Source organism: Ixodes scapularis, unplaced genomic scaffold (assembly GCF_016920785.2).
Source record: "Ixodes scapularis isolate PalLabHiFi unplaced genomic scaffold, ASM1692078v2 PGA_scaffold10__122_contigs__length_95168666, whole genome shotgun sequence".
Classification (NCBI taxonomy): domain Eukaryota; kingdom Metazoa; phylum Arthropoda; class Arachnida; order Ixodida; family Ixodidae; genus Ixodes; species Ixodes scapularis.
This window is the reverse complement of record NW_024609836.1, coordinates 8,935,599-8,955,864: the sequence shown is the minus strand read 5'-3', so window position 1 is coordinate 8,955,864 and position 20,266 is coordinate 8,935,599. Positions and strand designations below refer to the sequence as shown.

The window sequence follows — 20,266 nt, the reverse complement described above, 5'->3', positions numbered from 1 at the left end:
GTCAGAAACGGCAAATGCCGTGGCGGCGTTAAGTTTAAAGCGCACTGTACCTACATTCTCTGCAAGCACCTTTATGCTTCGGTAAATTAGCATAGTGTCTATCAGCCATTTGCAGTATTCCCAAGTGCTCCGGCCCGCACTTGAGAAATCATGGGAACGGTGTTCCTTCAGCTCCCTAGTGATTGTCAATTTTAACCAATTCCATGGTTACACAGTTTTTGTGCGTAATTTGAAGTCGCCCTGAACAAGCGCCGGATGAACCCCAAGGACCTGTCATATCACTTTTAAAGTTTCTTGTCAATGTCAGCATTTTGATACTGTACATGCGATCCGCCTTTCAACCTGGTTGAGCTGTAGAAATCTCTTGCAATATTATCATTCTTGTGATTGTTCTTTTAGCAGGAATTGCTTAAAAAGCCGAGAATTCACAACAAAAAACAGGATATAGCTCGGAGTATGCGGGGCTGTTTATAGCATTTTTTTAGCGTTTCTAACTTAATATCGTCTTTGAAGCTGTATGAGAATGCAGGGGTGGAACTCATGAAATGTACTTGGGAGCAGCTGAAACAGCTGTTTTAGAGCAGGTTGGGAGCAGCTAAAACTACATTCTGGAGCGGGCTAGGAGCAGCTCAGATCAGCTTTCATTGCACTTCAGCTTGTGCCTTAGACAAGCACGGGAGCAATTTCAATTGTGCTTAGCAACACATATGAACATGAGGGGTTAGGAACCTAGGTAGATGGGGTAACAGTGGAATAGATAAGAAAACTTGAAACTTCGTGAGCCTTAATGAGTACCAAAAAGCAAGTATTGTATGTTTCTGAAGATAGTGTCCTTGATATTTTCTGAGTGGCCTTCAGCTGCTCAAAATGCAAACCACTGCTTATCGCACAATTCACATGTGCTTGACATAGTAATTATATGTGCGAGCCACGTGACATGCATAACAACAGACGCACACTTGTGCGGAGGAACAGGGTAACAAATTTCGAGTTTATGCTATTGTGCAACTCGATATCGAAGCAGCAGACTATGATTAATTGAGTTATCGTATTCGAAGCGATAAGCAGGAGCAAGGTTAAAGTACGCCGGGCAGATCTACCGCTTGCGTGAGAGCTGCTGGCCGGCAAGGTTTCGGATCTGACCACATTTCAGTTCAATGAAGTCATGATTTACCTTGCGGGAATGCAGTTTGAACTTCTAAGAATGAAGTACTAAAAGGAATATTTTGCTCATGTGTCCTCAACTGGCTGACGTCCAAATCCCAAGCCGCAGAGCCTCAGGCAATCTGACGCTTAATGACTCGACCTCACCTCGGCCGACTTGCTTAACCGCTTATGGTTGAAGAATAACAATCCAGTCGCAGGTGGTGTAGCGCTTGGAATCCGACCCCCGAGTTTTTTTGCGCGCTTCCGATTCGGGATACACACGGAGAATAAACAGAAGAAAGGATTGCAAGGCCGACCAAGCTAAACGCGCTCACTGTTGCCGGTCGAATCAATAAAAACCGAAACCAAGGCAAAATAAAAAAGCGCACGTTTTGCGATTTGGTGCATAATGGCACAAGGTATTGGCCGTGGCACAGTTTCCGCGAAATGGCACAGCCGTTCCAACCCTGAGAATGATAATGTAAGAGATTTCTGCAGCTCATCCAGGTTGAAGGGTGGACAGCATGCACAGTATCAAAAACGCTGACATTGAGGAGAAATTTTAAAAGCGATATGACAAGCCATTGGCGTATATCGGCCGCTTGTTCAGGGTGACTTCGAATTACGCTCAAGACCTGTGTAACCAAGGATATGGTCGAAATTACCAATTACTAAGGAGCTGAAGGAACACCGTTTCCTTGATTCTTTTAGTGCGGGCTGGGGCGCTTGGGGGATATAGAAAATGGTCTATTGGACCACCACTGCAAATTGGCCTCTTAACAGTTAAACCGTGTCTGGTGGCTCAAGATGAGGGTCTCCTTGTCGGGTCGTTCATACCCGCTCGACAGAGGTGGGGGAGTCTCTGTGGTGTGTGCCTCCCTTGCAACTCTGTATGATGCGTAGTGCGAGTTCAACCTGAGGGCCTCCTCCAGCAGCTCACGGACGTAGACTGAAATTGGGGCTACATGTTAGGAGTTGACACTTATACTCTCTGGACATGCTCACCGTACGTGCAGGGCCCCTTTGTGGGAGCAACAACCGCTCTCTTGGTCTGCTTGGGGCACTTTAGCAGCCACCTTTTGCTGCCCTCTTTTGTGGTGGCTTGTGGCCTACTTCCATTTTCATTAAAATGTAATGCTGCCACATATGTTCTGGAAAGTAAAGGCTTTAGTAAGCATTTGTAAGGAGAAAGATGATGGGCTTGTATACCTTGCCGTCATGCTCTGATAGCCGAAGTGCGTAGATTTCGGCGCAAACTGAATTAATGTGCTATGAAAGCACTCGGTAGAAAATGTCTGTGCCGAAGTCGATAGGTGTGGTATGTCCTTCAGCAGAGCCTTTGAGAGCACAATGCTCTTGAGCTTGTCATGTGCTGGAAGCCCTGTATAAAATAAATTTTATTACAGATGCTTTGTTATGAATGTCGTCCCTACAACAGTAATATTAATACAAATAAGAGTAAGTCAATAACTAGTAGGTTAGTAAAGCTAAATGCAACAATCTAACTTCCAAAGAATACAATAGGAAGAACAAGGGGAAATCACAAAACACACTGAAAATTCCTACGCGATAAATTCGCCAATCCCTGTGATTAGCGATATTTACTACAGCAAAGGTACAGTCGTCATCAAAATGAGCGTGAACTAGGCTGCCATCGGCCGGCTGGTACTGCCAGCTCCAGCTAGCGGCGCTCTCACAAATCACAGTGAGAGTAAGCACCTTTGCAGTAGAAACTGAAACGCTGTTGCATTAGCGTGTGTCACCCTCGTTCTGGAATTGTAAAACCGCCCGTGGAACGTCTGTTTCATTTTACAGATAGTTGCAAATGCTGGTTGCGATAGCCAATCTGCCACTGGCAGTGCTTTCGAACGACAAATTCTGCTGTGTAGTTTGCGTGTTTCGGCACGATTTTAATCACTCTTGATAGTAGAAGCAATATCTGTTTGACAACGAAGTAGGGAACGGGCATTATCAACAGGTCTTGAAGTCGGTATGAATGAAGACTCGTTATACAATAAAATACCTATTCATAAACACCTGGGCGCCTCCTAAAAGAAAGTATTGAAACGATTATTAGTTCCTCATTCACGAAAAGGTAACGCACGAAGCGAGATTAAAAGAACAGAGCGTGTGTGTCAGGTCGCATCCACACCGACCGCTCTACCTTGATAAATATATGAAGCGGCACGCCCCGCTTTATGCAAAGTAACGTGAAAAAGTGGGTACAGTGCGTTCTCGCAAAAGCGAATTCGTTCTTTCTGCGCAGGTGCTTACTCTCAGTGATTCGGGGAAGCGCCCCTAGCTAGAGTTGGCAGTATCAATCGGTCGACGGCGGCCTGTTCACGCTCATTTTGAGGACGACCGTACCAGACACTGAAAGCTACTATTACTGCAAGAGTTTAGCCACCAGTCAAGCTATGGCCAGTTCAGACCCTTATATATAGATGCACAAGTAATTTGCCGTTCTGTTTGACCAGATAAACCCGGTGGCCAACATTGTTGTCCTCTCTACCTCACAATATATATCTCGGAATGGAGCGCTCCCATATCAGAACCTTCATTGTGCTTTGAGGTTCCCTTACCCTCTGGAAGCCACTTCTTCTTCCCCAGGTCTCCATGCTGGCATTTGGGGTAGGTGGGATCGGCATGGTCGTGGATGTCTGCCACATGTCCCACCAGAGATGCCCACTTGGGGAGGATTTCGTCTGGCGCTTCCTCACTTGATTCGGCACACCAGTATAGGTGCTTTACGATGGGCTGCACCCAGTCCTGGAGTGCCGCAAGGGACTTGAGCTTGCCAGCAGCCACAAGACGTTTCTTTATGCCTTAAAAAATGTGAGTTTTCAGCGTTAAAATCTAGAGAAAACAATAGACCGCTTCAAAAATGAAATTCATCTCTCAGCTGAAGTAGCAGTCGAAGTTCATACATTCTAAAAGTCACATTTGGGAGTTTTACGAGCCAAACCAACAACGGGCATCTGGCACGCCCCAGCGGAGGATTGAGGATTAATTTCGACCATTTTGGGAATCTTTTGACGTGCAACCGAAGGCCTGGTTACACGGCGCCTCCTCCGCAATAAGCCTCCGTCAGATTGTGGGCACCTCGGCTGGGATAGTTCATACATTCTAAATGCGGTAATAAGAATTTTGCATTATTTAACTGAGCACTGTTACTGTCATACGTCACTAGCAGACGGTGTTTTATTTAGCGTACGCATATTCGATTAACTTCAGTTTCGATAGTGACATAATAATAGAAGTACCGAATTGGAATGCAGCTCTTGAGGAGGAGGAAGGGAAGGTACGATGAGGAGGCTATGCCCCTCTTCCTCTCCTCTCGTTTAGGGGGAAATTTTTCCGCTAAATTTAGTGGGGAAACTTTTCCGCTAAACTTGGCGGGGAAATTTACCCATAATGCACTGCGCGGTTACGGCGATGCCAACGCCGCTCAAGTCGTAAACGGGCACCCAAGAGCTGCACTCTAAAAAAAAAAATCCTTTACGAAGTGCCCCGACTGTAGTGGGCCACATATTTTGAGATTCAAACGCGAGTTACCGTGACATACATGTTTAGTACGTTGCACGTCAGGTCACTCCCTGAATCAATTGCGATGCGGCATACAAAAGCACAAATGCCGTGGTGACTCAGATTCCAACCTTGACATAAACATGCAACGTTATGAAGTCTAACAGGACAGCACTGGGCCACAAAGGCTATAAACACGAGCTGTCACGTGCACCTTACTTTTGAAACATCTTTTTCTAGAGCAAGGTATTCTACCGGAAAAGACCGCTTCAAAGCGCCAGTCTTGAGATGGTATCCTATGCCACTATCAAAAGGCCGTCATTAGCATGTATAGAAACACCGATGGTGATAGTGAACGAAGTGACCGGACTTAATTTATAAGAGGGTCTAGTATTGCTTACTACTGGCTCACACAGGAGGCTATCAACAGTTGGGAGATATTGAAACTGAAGCTTCCTGTTACAAAGAAACTCCCCCCCCCCCCCCCCACCCCCCAAATTCGTGGCGAGTGGCATGTCACTATCCGGTGTTGTTTTGGCTTTATCATTCATACAGTAGTGGCACAACATCCGGAGTCCGAAAACAATCAACCAGATAGCTCTGCAAACCGCAGCAATTGCAATGCACTGCTCGTGTGAAGTATCCCCACATCGCACCGGAGAAGTGGTTGACGTGAGGGAGCATCTTTCCCACGTCTACTGTTAGCTCAACGCGGTCAGAACATTTTACAATTGCAGGTCGTTCCCCGATTTTAAAGAACAGTGCCAGAAGGAAGTAGGCCTACATTTAAAAAAGTATGGTATTCTCGCGTGCGAAACTATCTTGTTGGCCTTTGATACGTCCTACGGCCAGATCAATGGCCATAGGACGTGCTAGAGTAAATAAAAGTTTACACTAATAAATGCAGGCCTACTGTACTCTCTTGTCATCGTTCATGTTTGCCCCAATGACAGGCAGAGCTAGGACATTGTGTAAAAATTACAGGTATCCCTAGACTTTTTTTAGGTGTTACTTGATAAACCAGAACTCTACCTATGGCTTACCTTTTGCGACGTGCCAGCAGTCAAATCTGTGCAAAATGTGGGGATGGACCTTGGCCAGAAAACACTTAATCATGCTGTGGCGATCGGTGATGACGGAATCCACAATTAGGCCATTTGCCTCAAAGATCACAAGGGTTCTTTTCAGTCCCTCGAGCTCCATAGCCCAGCTCCCCTTTGTTTCGTTGGACTGCAACAAAAAATTACACATTGTGCTCTCACAGTGAACGTCGAGGTATCCAAACCAACTTAACTAAAGCTGATAAACAGGACCACCTGTCAGATGTTGCCTCCCCATTATGTCTTTGTTCTCAGCATTTCATACTTCAACTATTTTCACAAACACAAATGAGCCTTTGTTTCCTCTGTACCTGTCATGGATATCAGACGGAAAGTTTCAGGAAGAGTGACATAATCCTATAACAGTGGTTCTCAACTATTGATGTTGCGCGGACCCCTTGTGGATAAGCGGAGATAATGAGGACCCCTTTCGCGTGGTGAGGGGAGGGCGAATGTATAGGTTAAATATAATAATGACATAATAAATGGATTTAACTAAGGGCTAGTGCAAAGTAGACCTCTTATTGACATGCACACAAGAAAACTAGCCCGAAAATGGAAAAATTCCTTCTCGATCTGAAAAAAGATAACTTTTATTGCCGAACTTGACTGATGAGGCAGGGCTTTGCGGACCCCTAGAATGTCTTCCCGGACCCCTAAGGGTCTGCGGACCCCCATTTGAGAACCACTGTCCTATAACATGCACAACCTAGCGTCGCATCGGCCCCATTAACATAAGCTACAATTTCTTTCTTAAAAAGTAAAAAGGGGTTGAGGTTATGAGTTTAAAAAATCCGAATGAATCTGCACCCCCGGGGGAACTTTACCTGCACTGTTTCGACATGCAGAACCTTTTTTGTCTTGGAGTCGATCGCCGTGTATGTACCATATTTGGCCGAGTGCCCAGGGGAGTCTGATCGCCCATCACATGCAAGGACCAGCCCTCGCCCAGTGGATTCTTTGAAGAGCTCAGCCTGCTGTTTGTTCCATACCTGGTAGGACAAAATTTAATAAAGTTTTTGTTAATGAACAACAAACGGCAGCATCTAGAATATCAGACCAAGGTTCTTCCACTTTATTAGAAGAGGGAGTTGCCAACAGCAAAGAAACATATATTAATCATGAAATGCTTATAGCTCTCGTTATCGCCAAACCGTCTCTGAAACCGTTCACGAAATATTGTCAAAAGTGATTCCAAAACCCTTTGGAAATATATCCGAAACCTTTCGAACTGTGTGTTCACTCACTGAGGAGTAAAAATAATTCATCCCCTGATAGGTATCGAACCTGGGTCAGCTGGCTGGGAGCCGAGCGCTCTCTATTCAGAGCTATCCTACGAGTACTTCACAAGGGTATTAAAATTTGGGTCAGCTGTGCTTGACTATGATGACCCGTGGGTTTGCTGGTGTGCAGGCCTCTTTGCTGATGTGTTAAAGATATGTAGCCCTATGGCCACCAAAATCGCCATACCGGCGATTTTGGTGGCCATGGCGCAACAAGGGTGGTACACCCTCTGCTTGTTACTGTGGTGCCTGTTCTGGGATGCTATGAGCATCGCGAGACAGGGGCCCGAGAAAGAAGACAATGAATATGCGCTCGATAAATTCCGATTCAATGACCGATACTCGATGGAAGCTTGCCAGGGATTGTGAGCGCCCTAGTTATCAATTTCGTGTCAACTGTGCACGACCATGACCTGAGAGCTTGCTTGTATGCAGGGCACTTTGCTGATGTGGAAAGAGCTTTTCACACCATAGGTTTTGGATACTGTAGCGCCACAAGGTTGGTATGTACACTTTCTGGTCGTTACTGTGGTGCACGTGCCATACTCCATTTCACCTTCAGTCCGAGCGCAGTGCATGCTACAAGCAATACAATCTAATCCAGCGTTAAAAGTGACAGGTAATCTAGAGCTCCGCATGTCACACCACCCAATGAGAAGGTCGCGTGATACTCTCGCGGCGCTGGATTGGCTCAGCTTTCAATGCGGTCAGACTGAGGGTGAAACAGAGTATAGGATTCCACGAACACCGCGAAACAGGGGCCCAAGGTAGAAGCTGATTGAATGGGGGCTCAATACATTCAGATTCAATAGCTGACACTCGATGAAAGCTAGCGTTGGATTTTGGGCGCCTAGTTCTGGACAATGCTGGGGACGTGCCAGGGGGGAGGGGGGGCACTTGGGGAAAGGGTGCACTCGCTAATACACGGATTGCACTAGCACCTGTGGCCCTGCAAATCACTTCATGCTTATACCGACTCTCAGTTACGAGATAGAATACTGTAGTTTCTATTTTTTCTGACTAGCTTTCAAACCATAAATGTAGCAGGTATATGTTCAAGATAATGGGCAACTTGTTCCTTTTAATTATGAGACATTAATAGCCAGCTAGGGAACAACCATAGGCTGCATTCGACAGCAGCTTTACAGCAAACGAGGAAATATTCCTGGCTTGCTGTAGAGCAAGCCAGGAAAACACACACTCAGAAGATTGCCGTCACAAAGACAGCCAATATTTGATTTGTACTGTCAAGGCGTTGCTTCCACTCTACAGTCCACTGTATCATAAAAAGTTAGGACCGTGTCAACGCACCTCAGGAACCTGAATGCTGTGTTACATGTTTCAGCATTTATGCTAATAACACGGGCATCAAAGCTCTTGGTACATCTTTTTTGGCATGGTCCTTTCAAGTGAAGTAGAGCATATTTCTGTTCGTTAAGTCTCATAGTAGTTAAAAATGGTGCTCCAAAATCCAAACGGGTAATTTATATTGCAGTACACGTGTTGCTTGTCCAACCTCTCACCTCATAGGTAAGCTGATAGTTTGCAAGCGGACTCAGTTGTCCTGTGCACAGGCAAAGCCTGTGCAGACAGCTTCTACAAAGACCAAGCCGACCTGATACATCATTAAAGGTTTAGTGGATGCATCTAAACCTGACTGCTTCCCAGCCCGTTTTCTCCCCTACCTCGCAGTTGGACTGTCAAGCCAAAAATTATGGTTGAGCATTTCCTCACATCTGGGACAAAAACCCATATTTCGAAAAGTATGGTGTCAGCAACAACTGGAAACATGTCAAACCTGTCTGATGGCTGGCAGAAGGAAGGCAGCCTGGACCTTGAAGAATGTTCTATATGAGATGCGGGGCACTCCGATTTGGGTGAAAAGCCGCAGGACCTTCTTCACAATGCATCCAGAATAGAGAGTCACTGCAGCGAAGAGTATGTTGCCCAGTGGCCTCCTGTTCACAATGGGCTGGCTGCTCCAGCAGTGCACATCGCCGTTGTTGCAGATTCTTCGTACTGTGAGGCATGTCCCCTTGACCTTCTTATATATAGTGTGGCAGGGTGCGGCACACTTCGGACATTTAGCAAGGAGCTCGTCCAAGAAAGATTCAAAAATCAAGAACTTTCTTTCTAAGATGTGGTCGTTTATGGCAGCACTGTTTTCTTGGTCCAGCGGGTTGGCACAAGATGTGCTTGTCTGGTGGTCGTTTATGGCAGCACTGTTGTCGTTGTCCAGTGGGCTGGCACAAGATGTGCTTGTCTGGTGATCCCTGGAAGTCAGATTTGAGAAACATGCAAAAGATTGTAGGATAACCTCACTACTAAAGTGGAGTAGAATGCTGGCCTACAATGCAAAACAAAGATTTGCATAAAGCGAAGTATATGAAAGAATACACGACAAGTGCCATGCTTTCATGCTCGATACTACACATAACATGTATTGTACAGATACAAACCTTAGAAAGCTGGTGCCTGACATCATCAGAAGGCTTGTGTCGGATGGAAGATATGTTGTGTCCGCTTCCAAATGTTGCTCAGGCAGCTCTGTAAAAGACTCCTCGCCGGAATCTTCTGGGATGGCTGGTTCGCTAGTAGCTGTGTGCGGCTGCGGTGGCACTTCTGGCTGTAGTGGCGCCGATGGTTCTGGCGGCATTGGAGGTTGTGGCAACTGTGTCAGCACTGTAGGCAACGTCCAATCTAATTGTGCCTGCAGGAGGTGATTTGGTGATGAGCAACGTGGCCTCACAAGGACAGGATCCGTTTGGCTGTATCGCGACGGATTCTTGATGATGACTTGTGTGCCTGCAAGTGTCATTGGAATGTATTACAATAGATTAAATATTATTAACTTCTGTTCATCTGCTTTTTATAGATACATACTTGCGTTTCTGCGCAAGTAGAGGTCTGAGGACTGCGTAGCAGCATTCAGAAGATCAGGTCGAGCTTGTGCAGCAGCATCCAGAAGATCAGGTCGAGCTTGCGCAGCAGCATCCAGAAGATCAGGTCGAGCTTGTGCAGCCTTACTGAGGGAGGAGGCTGTCCGTAGCAAAGAAAATAAAAGTGCATTTCAAAACAAAACTATCATTCACCGGTGCACTCAGCAGAAATCTAGGCCATCTCAGTTTTGTTCCAAAAGGAGTGTGGCCATAACTGAAGAGATTAAAATTTACCCAAGGATGGGTGGATGGATGTTACTGACTATACCTTTTGCAGCAAGCGGTAGCTTGCGCCATCTAGCCTAAGACTAGGAAAGACAAACATTTGATTCCTCCCGCCGTTCTAAGCCAATTTTTCCCCCCTAACTATTGCCAGGTAGTGCGGGATATCACCAGGGTGACTTTTGGGGGATCAGGCAAAAAAACTAATAACATCACCCCCGCCTCCGCCTCTTCACCCCGGGCGAGGGAGCCGCCAATTTTCCTTTGGTCAAACCTTGTCGGCGTTACCCCTGCACCGGACTCACTGGGAGACAGGGTTGAGACTTTGGGCCGGAGCCACATAGGAGGGAGTCCCAATTTTCCTCTGTCCCGCCTGTCCCCAGCTGTGCTAGTTAGTTGTGCATCATCCAATTTTCCCTAGATAATTTCCACCAATCTTCTAATCGCCTCTTTGTGACTGTAATCACGTACACTGCATCAATGTTGCCTGTTGAAATTTTAGGATTCGTTGCCAGACACATGAAACAAAGTATGAGGTTTCCACAAAATTAAGTTAAGAAGTATTGGGCAGGAGATCGAACTATAGGGGCGCTTTATCGAGCTTGTTGTCCACACAGCGCGGTGCTTACTAACACAGCAAAACAAACAAATTGAATTTCGCCTAGCATGGTCTAAGCACGAGCGCTTCGCTTTCACCAGTGCTCTGGACGCACGAGGAGCGGCCTTCGAATCATCATCTTCGATTACTCTGATCAACAACAAACAATAAAATTAGGTTTGTTGTTTACACAGCTGCAGCATGCCGCTAGTGGCGCGAATGCTCAATCTCCTCCCCAATACAGTGGCGTCGAAACAGGGGGGCAGGGGGGGGCTCTAGACCCCCCGAAATTTCAGACAGCTGTAAACAATGTGGGTGAAGGGGGTGGGGCCAACCTCAGCCCTCAGACACTTTTGACACCACTGGAAGTATAGACACTATCCTGCATTACTCTGCAAAATGGGGCTTTTGCTAGTTGACATCCCAGCGAACTTCCGGGTCATACAGAAGCGAATCAGTTCCCATCCTAACGAGGCACCTTGAAACGCCAAACAACCCATAATTATGATGTCCACATAAATGACTGGTTTTCAAAAGAACACTTGAAGACTTTTCAATACACTTGTAAGCCACCGGGTGCCTATATACGCTTACTAGAGTGGCAGAATGCGCTCTAGTAAGCATCGTCGTTTGTACATCCTAGAACTCGTGGCATAATGAAGCTCTAGGACGTTTCACAAAAATGACGGACCGGAAGTTCATTGGGACGCAGGAGGCAGCTTCTGTTTGTAAACATGACAAGGGTCTATAGCATGCTGCGGCAAACCTCACTCATGAGGGCCCTCACTCACCCTCATCTTCACAGGTGAGGTGAGGGTGAGTGAGTTTCTGAACCAGGAAATTCATGAGTGTGAGGGCGAGTGAGGGCCTTGAGGGCTGTCAGGATCGTGAGTGCGTCAGGGCGGTGAGTGCGTGAGGGGAGTGAGGGTTATGAGTGCATGAGGAGCGTGAGGGAGGTGAGTGGCGTGAGGGCCATGAGTGCGTGAGGGGTATCAGGGCTGTGAGGGCGGTGAGTTGTTGTTGATTGCGGGCTTTATGGCGCAAAGCTACTATGGCCACACTGCGCCAAGCTTGTTTAGTTCGGACATACTCAGGACTGTTTTATATGAATTATCGAAAAGAGGTTCATATGACAAGGTTAAAAGTCAGAGTTAAAATTACAACTCCAGTAGGAAGCCGGTTTTTCTTAAGTAATTTATGACACAATCAAATGGTACTATAGGAGTCTCCCCAATTAGCAGCGCTGGGTGAAAAGGAATCTGGTGCGAAAAAAACTCGGGGAAATGTGTACGTCGTTCTTGCTCAAGCCCTGGGCACAGCCACAAAATGTGTAAAATTGTTAAACGCTCCCCACATTCATCACACAGGGGTGGGGCTTCCCCCCTGAGCAGATGTTTGTGGGTGAGGAAGGAATGTCCAATTCTAAGACGACACAAAAGAACTTCAAGGCGGCGGGTTTTGTGGGATGCACTCTCCCACATACCAAGAGCTGGTTTAATCCTGTGAAGTTTGTTTTCGCATTCCAGACTCCACTCTGATTGCCATAGCTGGAAAACTGATGATTTTACCAAGGGCTTCATGTCTTGAAATGGAATCTGTGAGGTGGTTGGCAGTAGGTGCTTAGACCTCGTGGCCAATTCGTCTGCTCTTTCATTACCTAGGATCCCCACATGGCTAGGTACCCAGCAGACTTTTATGTCTAGGCCAAGCCGCAGACCACATTGTACCTTAGATCGGACACGTTGTGCCAGTCTATTTTTACTTCCCTTTATTGAGCAAAGTGTGGTGAGCACACTTTGAGAGTCCACGAATAAAATATATTTCATTGTCTTGCTGATGAGGATATATTCCAAGGCCATCAACACTGCATAGAGCTCTGCCGTGTAAATACTTGCACATTCCTTGAGACGCTGAACCTTACTGAATCCTTCAGAGTAAACTGCTGACCCTACAAAATGCAATGATTTGGCACCATCGGTATAAAATTGGGAGTAGTTACCATACTTCTTCTGCACCTCAAGAAATTCTTGCTGAATCACCACTGGGGGGACGTTATGTTTATTAAATCTAGTAAAATACCAATCGCAATAGACGGGCAACGTACTCCACGGAGCTTCATTTTCACCCTTCTGCAAAAGGTCGGTCTCGTCAAGGGTGAGGTCAAGAGATGTACAAATGTCCTCAAGGCGAAGACTTAAAGGTGGTACAACCCTGGGCTTATGTTCCAAAAGACGAGCAAACCGAGAATGTTGCAAGGCACCATACGTTGCGTGATTTGGATAGGACAAAATTCTGGAAGCATAAGTCACAGCAAGATAACGTCGTCTGTGCCTAAGTGACATCTGATTAGATTCAGCGTACAAGCTAGGAATGGGCGATGTGCGGAAGGCACCTGTAGCGAGCCTTAAACCGAGATGATGCACAGGATCCAACATTTTCAGTGCAGAAGGCCTCGCTGAGTCGTAAACTATAGCACCATAGTCCAGACGTGACCGGATAAGGGAGTTGTACAGGCGTAGCAGACATATTCTGTCGGATCCCCATGACTTGTGCGCTAAGACTTTAAGAATATTAGCTGATTTAAGGCACTTCTTCCTCAGGTCCTTCAGGTGGGAAACGAAGTTTAACTTTTTATCAAACGTTATGCCCAAAAATTTATGCTCTGTTTTTACATTAATAGGAACCCTGTTTAGCATCAGTTCTGGATCTAGAAACAGCCCCCGACGCAGAGAAAATGGCACGCAGATAGTCTTATCAGCTGAAAACTTAAACCCATTTTCGTCAGCCCACTTACTAATTCTGTTGATGGTAAGCTGCAGTTGCCGCTCACAGCTAGACAAATTACAAGAAGAGGCCGAGATGTGAATATCATCCACGTAGAGGGAGTATGAAACGGAAGGTGGAATTACCTTTGACAACGAGTTTATCTTTACGGCAAACAAGGAGACACTCAGCACACCTCCTTGCGGAACACCATTTTCCTGGATATACTGGTCGGATAGTGTGGTGCCAAGTCGAACTTGAAAGGAGCGACCTGTGAGAAAACTGCTTATACACCGCAACATGCGACCACGTACACCAGAGGCATACAAATCATGAAGGATACCATACCGCCATGTCGTATCATATGCTTTCTCCAGGTCGAAGAAAACGGATACACAATGTTGCCTATTTACGAAAGCTTCACGTATGGTTGTTTCCAGACGGACTATGTGGTCCAAAGTAGACCGCCCTTCTCGAAAGCCACATTGGTTATTAGCAAAGAAGTGGTTATGCTCCAAAATATATATTAACCGCCTATTAATAAGGCGTTCGAAGGTTTTGCCAAGGCAACTCGTTAACGCGATTGGACGGTAACTACGTGGGTCCGAAGGGTCCTTCCCAGCTTTCAGCAAAGGAATTACATGCGCCTGTTTCCAGATTTGAGGAAAGTAAGCTGCTTCCCACAGATAGTTGAAAAATCCTAGTAGTGTGTTCAGCGATTCACGAGACAACTGACGGAGCATTTCATAGTGGATTCCATCAGGGCCTGGAGCCGATCTCTTTTTGGAGCCCAGAGCTACCTCTAGTTCTTGCATTGTGAAAGGAGTGTTGTATGGCTCAGAGCTACAACCGGACATGGGTATACGGTGATACTCAGCACTTGCTTTAAAACGTTTAAATTCCATACGATAATTTCGGGAGCTGGAAACATTCTCAAAGTGCTCTCCAAGCACATTAGCAACATCTTTCAGCGAAGTAGCAGGGGAGCTAAATAGAGGAATAACAAAGCAACGGTAGTCCCCTTTGATTTTTTTGTACCTATCCCAAACTTCCTTCTCCGAGACAAAACTATTTAGGGAGGAAATGTACTTGGTCCAGGACTTCCACTTAGCTTTCCTCCTAGTCCATCGGGCCTTTGCTTTTAGTCTTTTAAATGCTATCCTATTTGAAGAAGTAGGGTACCTCCGAAAGGTATCCCATGCCCTATGCTGCTTTTTCCTAGTGGTAGCACAGTCTTCATTCCACCAAGGCCTACAACTCTTGGGTAAATTTTCAGAGGTGCGAGGAATGGCGTCTTGGGCGGCACTTATGATTTGCTCCGTAACATACACTGTCGCTTCTTCAGGTGACAAATTTGCTAGAACTGACAGATCAAGCACTGCATCAAGTTTAAGGAGTGCCCAGTCGGCTTTGTCCAGTTTCCACCTAGGGGTTCGTTTTAAAATAGTCGGCAGAGGAACGAGGCTTTCGATTACAACTGGGAAATGATCACTCCCAAAAGGGTTGTCTAAAACCTTCCAAGAAAAACAGGGAAGTATTGATGGTGATGAAATGGAGAGGTCAATGGATGTGAAGCAATTATGAGTGGAACTATAAAATGTTGGTTCTTTCTTATTTAAAAGACATATGTCTGACGAGAGTAAAAATCTTTCTACAACAGCGCCACGAGAGTCAAGGCGCTTACTGCCCCACATGGGACTGTGAGCATTAAAATCACCACAAATTAAAAAAGGCGTTGGGAGTTGCTGAACCAATCCTTGAAGTTCATGAAGATGCAGTTGACGATGAGGTGGTAAATACAAGGACACAACCGTAATGAGACGATCGGTAAGAACACGTACCGCAACTGCTTCTAGTGATGTACGCAGAGGAACTTCCACACATGCTATGCCACTCCGTACAACAATGGCAACACCACCAGAAGAGTGGTCTGAATCCGGATCCTTTCTAAAAACGCGGTGATGATTAAAAACATTTGTATGGGTATTGTTGAGATACGTCTCCTGCAAGCACACAGCAATGGGCTGTAGCTCATCTAGAAAGAAATGAATGTCATCAATATTTTGCAGGAGACTTCTACAGTTCCACTGTATAAAACTATATGTGTTCATGTTAAAAACGATTTAAAGTAAAACAAAACAAAAAAGGAAACCTGCACTAGGTGCCCTGGGGCGGTTTGGGTGCAGTTACTCGTGGATTGAGCTTTTTCTGGGAAGACTTTTTAAGCCTGGTGTCATCAGGTGGGACTGAACGAGGGGGAGGAGGTTCACCAAGTTCCATCCGCTCCTCCTCAGGCTGAACGGCTGAGGGAGCAGCTGGTATGGGTACATCCTTAGATGTCGAGGCCTCTCCTAGCGCCTTAAAACATAACACACCCTCCTTCTTCCTGGGAGGGGTCCGAGTAACCAGGGCAGGCACATCGTTCGACGGCCCGTCCTTTGGAATGGAGGAGGCACCAATGCCTTCTCCCCGAGGCTGCTGTTGCCGCCTCTCCTCTTGTCTCCCCTCCATTAGCACAGAGGCATCCCTCGCCTCTGCACCATCTGGAGGCCCCTGTGATGTCTTTGGTTCCAACGACAAACGGAGTCGTGGACCGAATCTTTGTGAGGCAGGGGGAGGTGGTGGAATCCCCAGGTCATTAGGACCGACCTGGGTTCCTACCGAAGACTTTGATGGCACACCCCCTGCACGTGCCACCAAAGAGTAAGGCCCCTCCTGCAGGAAGGAGAATCGCTTCCTGGCTTCGGGGAACGAAATGTTCTCTTTCACTTTGAGTGATATAATTTCTTTTTCTTTCCATTTTTTGCAAGATCGGGAATAAGCCGGGTGAGGTTCTTTGCAGTTGATGCAGGAAGGTGGATTCGAGCAATTCTCTGTAGGGTGATCATTTTTGCCACACTTGGCGCACGTTGTTTTTCCACGGCAGCTCAGGGCGCTATGGCCATACCTCTGGCAGTGGAAGCAACGCTGAGGGTTCGGCACATACGGCCGTACTTTACAGTTTAGATACCCCGCTTTGATTGATTCTGGGAGCGCTTTCAGCTCAAAAGTCAGAATGACATGCTTTGTCCTAATCTCCTGACCGTCCCGGCGAAAAGAAATTCGCTTTGCAGCTATGACTCCTTGGTCACGAAGGCCATCGACAATTTCCTCCTCGGGGGATTCTAGAAGGTCATCTTCTGATATTACGCCTTTAATAGTGTTCAAAGTGCGGTGGGGTGATACAGTAACCCTGTAGTCGGAAACCAAGTTGAGTGCCAGCAGGTCTGAGCATTGTTGAGAGGTCACAACTTCAACGAGGAGATCTCCAGATGGCATTTTTTTTTTGCTTTAAACTTCTTTCCGATCACAGATTCAAGTGTTTTTGAAACCAGGAAAGGGGATAACTTGGATAAGGGTTTTTCCATTTCAGAATGCATAACAAGAAATCGAGGAAACTTCTCCACAGGTGTAAATGCTTTCATAACGTGTACTTCGGTCCGGACCCTTTTCAGGGCCCGATCAGGTTTTTGGTTTTGCTTGGAACCCATGAGAAATGGGGAGGCGTTCGGTGTCTGTAGCGCACCACCCACCACGGAGCCCAACATGGGGATAGGTAATGCGCCATAGCAATAAAGGTTTTGCTGACGACATTACGCTATCAGTGCTACCAAGACACTATAACCTAGTGTGGGTCCAGACAAGAGGTCTATTGCCACCCAAGGTTAGCCCTTGCCGCCAAAGAGGGAAGAAAAAGGAGCAAGAGAAATGAGAAGGAAAAGAAGGAAACAGGACAGGTAAAAGTGAAAGATCGGAGGGGATAGTAGAAGATCTGGCGACTGACTGAATCATCCTGGTCGGGCCAAGCCAGGACACCCGTCTACAGGAAGCAGGGGCCAAAGTGGTGTGTTGCCTCGCCCGGGGGGCCCCGAAGGGTCCAAACCTACCCCGGGCTCAGCTCAACCACCAGGATGCCCTTTTCCCTGGACACGGGCTCGCCACGCACAGCCAGACGTGGGTGGGTCTTAGCCACTTTTACTCAGGGTCTGTGGTGTCGCCAAAGTGGCTGGGGTCCGTGGTGACGCTACTCACCAAGCACCTAGCACCTAAGGCGCAGGCGCCCCCTGCGGAGCTCGGGGTCCGTGGAGACGCCACTCTCCAAACACCTGCTTTCACAGGTGCCCCCTGCGGGGGTGAGGGCGGTGAGTGCGTGAGGGGTGTGAGGGCAGTGAGCGCGTGAGTGACATCAGGGTCGTGAGGGCGATGAGTGCGTGAGGGGTGTGAGGGCCATGAGTGCGTGAGGGCGGTGGGTGCGTGAGGCCCCCCTCAGACGGAGCAACTTTCTCATCAATTTTGGTGTTGCTGGCAGGTTGTTTCCTAGCTTTCCCTAGATCAACACGAATTTCTGAGATCGGGTCCGGCTCGAAACAAGCGAGCAATTCGGAGCAATTCGGAGACGTTTGAAGCGGCTGTATCCAATAAGAGACGCAATATTTTGATGTGATACCTTGTTCCGGTGATGATGACAACAAAAACTTGGTTCTGGTTTGAAATTGATCGTTTTTGGAAATAAACTGTTTCAGAAAGATGCATTAGTATTCTCAACGAGATTGAAATGCATAAAAACACGTTCATAGCGTGTAATTGTATGTCTAAATAGTGAAAGAAAGCTAAAATTTCATGACGACAATGGCAAATTGCAGCAATTGGTTGCTGCATGTGAACATGGGTGGCCCGTGTTGCTGCATGATGTTGCGAAGTCAAGTTTCTGGGCGAAATTGCTGCATATGAAGCGGGCCTTAGTGGCCTGAGGGCCATGAAAGCGTGAGGGGTATGAGTGCGTGAGGGCGGTGAGTGCATGAAGGCTATGAGTGCGTGAGGGCCATGAGGACGGTAAGTGCGTGAGGGGTGTGAGGGCCATGAGTGAGTGAGGGCGGTGAGGGGCGTGAGGGCGGTGAGGGGTGTGAGGGCCATGAGTGAGTGAGCGGCGTGAGGGCGGTGAGTGGCGTGAGGGCCATGAGCGTGTGAGGGCCGTGAGGGGTATAAGGGCGGTGAGGGGCGTGAGGGCCATGAGTGCATGAGGGCCATGGTGCGTGAGGACCGCGAGGTTCAGTGAGCGTGAGTGAAGGGCTGAAGGTGAGTGTGACTGTGAGGATGAGGGTGAGTGAGGGGCTGAAGGTGAGTGTAGGTGTGAGGGTGAGTGAAGGTTGTTGATTACGGGCTTTATGGCGCAAAGCTACTATGGCCATACTGCGCCAAGCTTGGGGTGAGTGAAGTGCTTAGGTGAGTGTGGCTGTGACGGTGAGTGAGGGCGACCTAAATTGCCGACCTCTGGTCTACAGTCAGAGGAAGAATAAAACTGGTGGTAGAAACACTTTTAATAACTGCATAACGTCTTCTATTTGGCTAATGAAAAAATTTGGCGTTCTGTGCCAACTCCCTATATAAAGGTGACTGAAATATGTCTAAAACGAGGCGGCAGCAGAGCGGTTTCAGCCAGCGTGCATACCTGAGCTGAAACAAGGTTCCTCGATGCCAGCACTTTCATCATGTGGTGGCTCATGTTGAGGGTCAAGGCTTTGCCTTGTCTTGTTAGTAGTCGAAGAGGTTGATGGCATGTCAACTTGTTCAACAGTGTCTGTGGCTGTTGCTTCTGGTAGCTTTCCCAACAGGTCATCAATAAACTAGAAATGGTAACCAGAAGCACTTCGCGTGTGTAAGTACCAAGAGCGCTGCTTGGTGCAAAGTAGAGCAAAGCACTGTTCTAGGAAACGTGCAAAAATTGTACATCACAAACAGTGTGCTAGTTACAAGGTCCTCTATAGTGTACCTATGCTGCGGAATTTGTAATATCAACACCACAAGACAGCTACCTGCTAGCAGAACAAAACAAAAACGTTTCGGAATCGAACCCCAGCCGCTGTATTAACCGAGCAATTGAGTACAAAAATATATTTCAGCCGTTACGAAAACAACCCACCTCTTTCCGTCGCCGTTTTTCCTCGTTGCCATCGGGTTGCTGTTGCTTGCGTTTCCGTGTAAACAGCGACGGCACCACGCCAGGTTTAAACCTGCAACGTTTCGTCGGCAGGCCGAGGCTCCGTAGTAGCGTCGGGCTCATGTGATAGTCTTCGTCTGCGAAGTGGTCTGAGCATAGCCAGGCGCTCTTCGAGGGCAGCCAGGTTGGCTGTGAAGGGCGGGAGGCGCGAATCCATAACTTTTGCAACGTGGGCTCGGTTGGAAACGTATGCACAAGCCTGCCATTGTAAGAACTGCAGTTCATACAGTCCTGCGCTGCACAGTGCAGCGGCATATCTTGCGAAACCGCTGGATCACACTAGTTGAGCGCCAGACGCTTAGCCAACTCAGATGACTGCTGCATCGTTGCTTTCGCCACCCGCTTCAACAGACTGAGAACGCCAGAACGATCGGCGTTGGTTGGAAGAACCGAAGAGGTGTCCAGCTTCGGTACCTTGGTCTGAAGCAGAGCTAAAAAGCGCGCCGCCGTTACACGTGGTTACACTTCGACCACGGTGACTTCGACAGCGTGATGTTTGATGTCGCCAAGATGCCGCTTGCTCGCCACTGGCCACGCTCGCTAGGCCGTTCGGAGCCGCATAGGTGTCGTGTGAAAAACAACATAATAAACACCATTCGACAAATGTATCAGATAAAATTGCTTTTCTTTTAAAAATATATCTCATCGTTTGC

At 47.3% G+C, this 20,266-nt stretch overlaps 2 protein-coding genes across 2 annotated transcripts; both read right to left on the bottom strand.

Moving 5' to 3' along the window:
• Window positions 1–1,922: 1,922 nt before the first annotated feature.
• Window positions 1,923–5,186, bottom strand: LOC115319719. Its single transcript, XM_042288791.1, has 5 exons — window positions 5,162–5,186; window positions 3,729–3,971; window positions 2,356–2,527; window positions 2,152–2,297; window positions 1,923–2,095 (listed from the first exon to the last, which is right to left on the bottom strand). Exons 1-5 carry the CDS (start codon window positions 5,184–5,186, stop codon window positions 1,923–1,925), a joined length of 759 nt encoding a protein of 252 aa, XP_042144725.1.
• A 3,660-nt stretch (window positions 5,187–8,846) lies between these two features.
• On the bottom strand, window positions 8,847–19,905 carry LOC120838780. The gene is made up of 5 exons (XM_042288790.1): window positions 19,536–19,905; window positions 19,065–19,239; window positions 9,938–10,093; window positions 9,514–9,859; window positions 8,847–9,327 (listed from the first exon to the last, which is right to left on the bottom strand). Exons 1-5 carry the CDS (start codon window positions 19,866–19,868, stop codon window positions 8,847–8,849), a joined length of 1,491 nt encoding a protein of 496 aa, XP_042144724.1. The 5' UTR covers window positions 19,869–19,905.
• Window positions 19,906–20,266: the final 361 nt, after the last annotated feature.

What these genes read in the sequence shown, in the direction of transcription:
- LOC115319719 (XM_042288791.1), bottom strand. Translation starts at nt 5,186, where the DNA reads ATGCCACTCGCCACGAATTTGGGGG. An exon ending in ACTCGCCACGAATTTGGGGG is followed by an intron (nt 3,972 to 5,161) that starts GTGGGGGGGGGG and finishes ACATTTTTTAAG; the next exon opens with GCATAAAGAAACGTCTTGTG. An exon ending in AAAGGGGCCCTGCACGTACG is followed by an intron (nt 2,096 to 2,151) that starts GTGAGCATGTCC and finishes CCCCAATTTCAG; the next exon opens with TCTACGTCCGTGAGCTGCTG.
- LOC120838780 (XM_042288790.1), bottom strand. Translation starts at nt 19,868, where the DNA reads ATGCCGCTGCACTGTGCAGCGCAGGACTGTATGAACTGCAGTTCTTAC. An exon ending in AAAAACGGCGACGGAAAGAG is followed by an intron (nt 19,240 to 19,535) that starts GTGGGTTGTTTT and finishes TACCATTTCTAG; the next exon opens with TTTATTGATGACCTGTTGGG. An exon ending in TCAGGCACCAGCTTTCTAAG is followed by an intron (nt 9,328 to 9,513) that starts GTTTGTATCTGT and finishes TCTGACTTCCAG; the next exon opens with GGATCACCAGACAAGCACAT.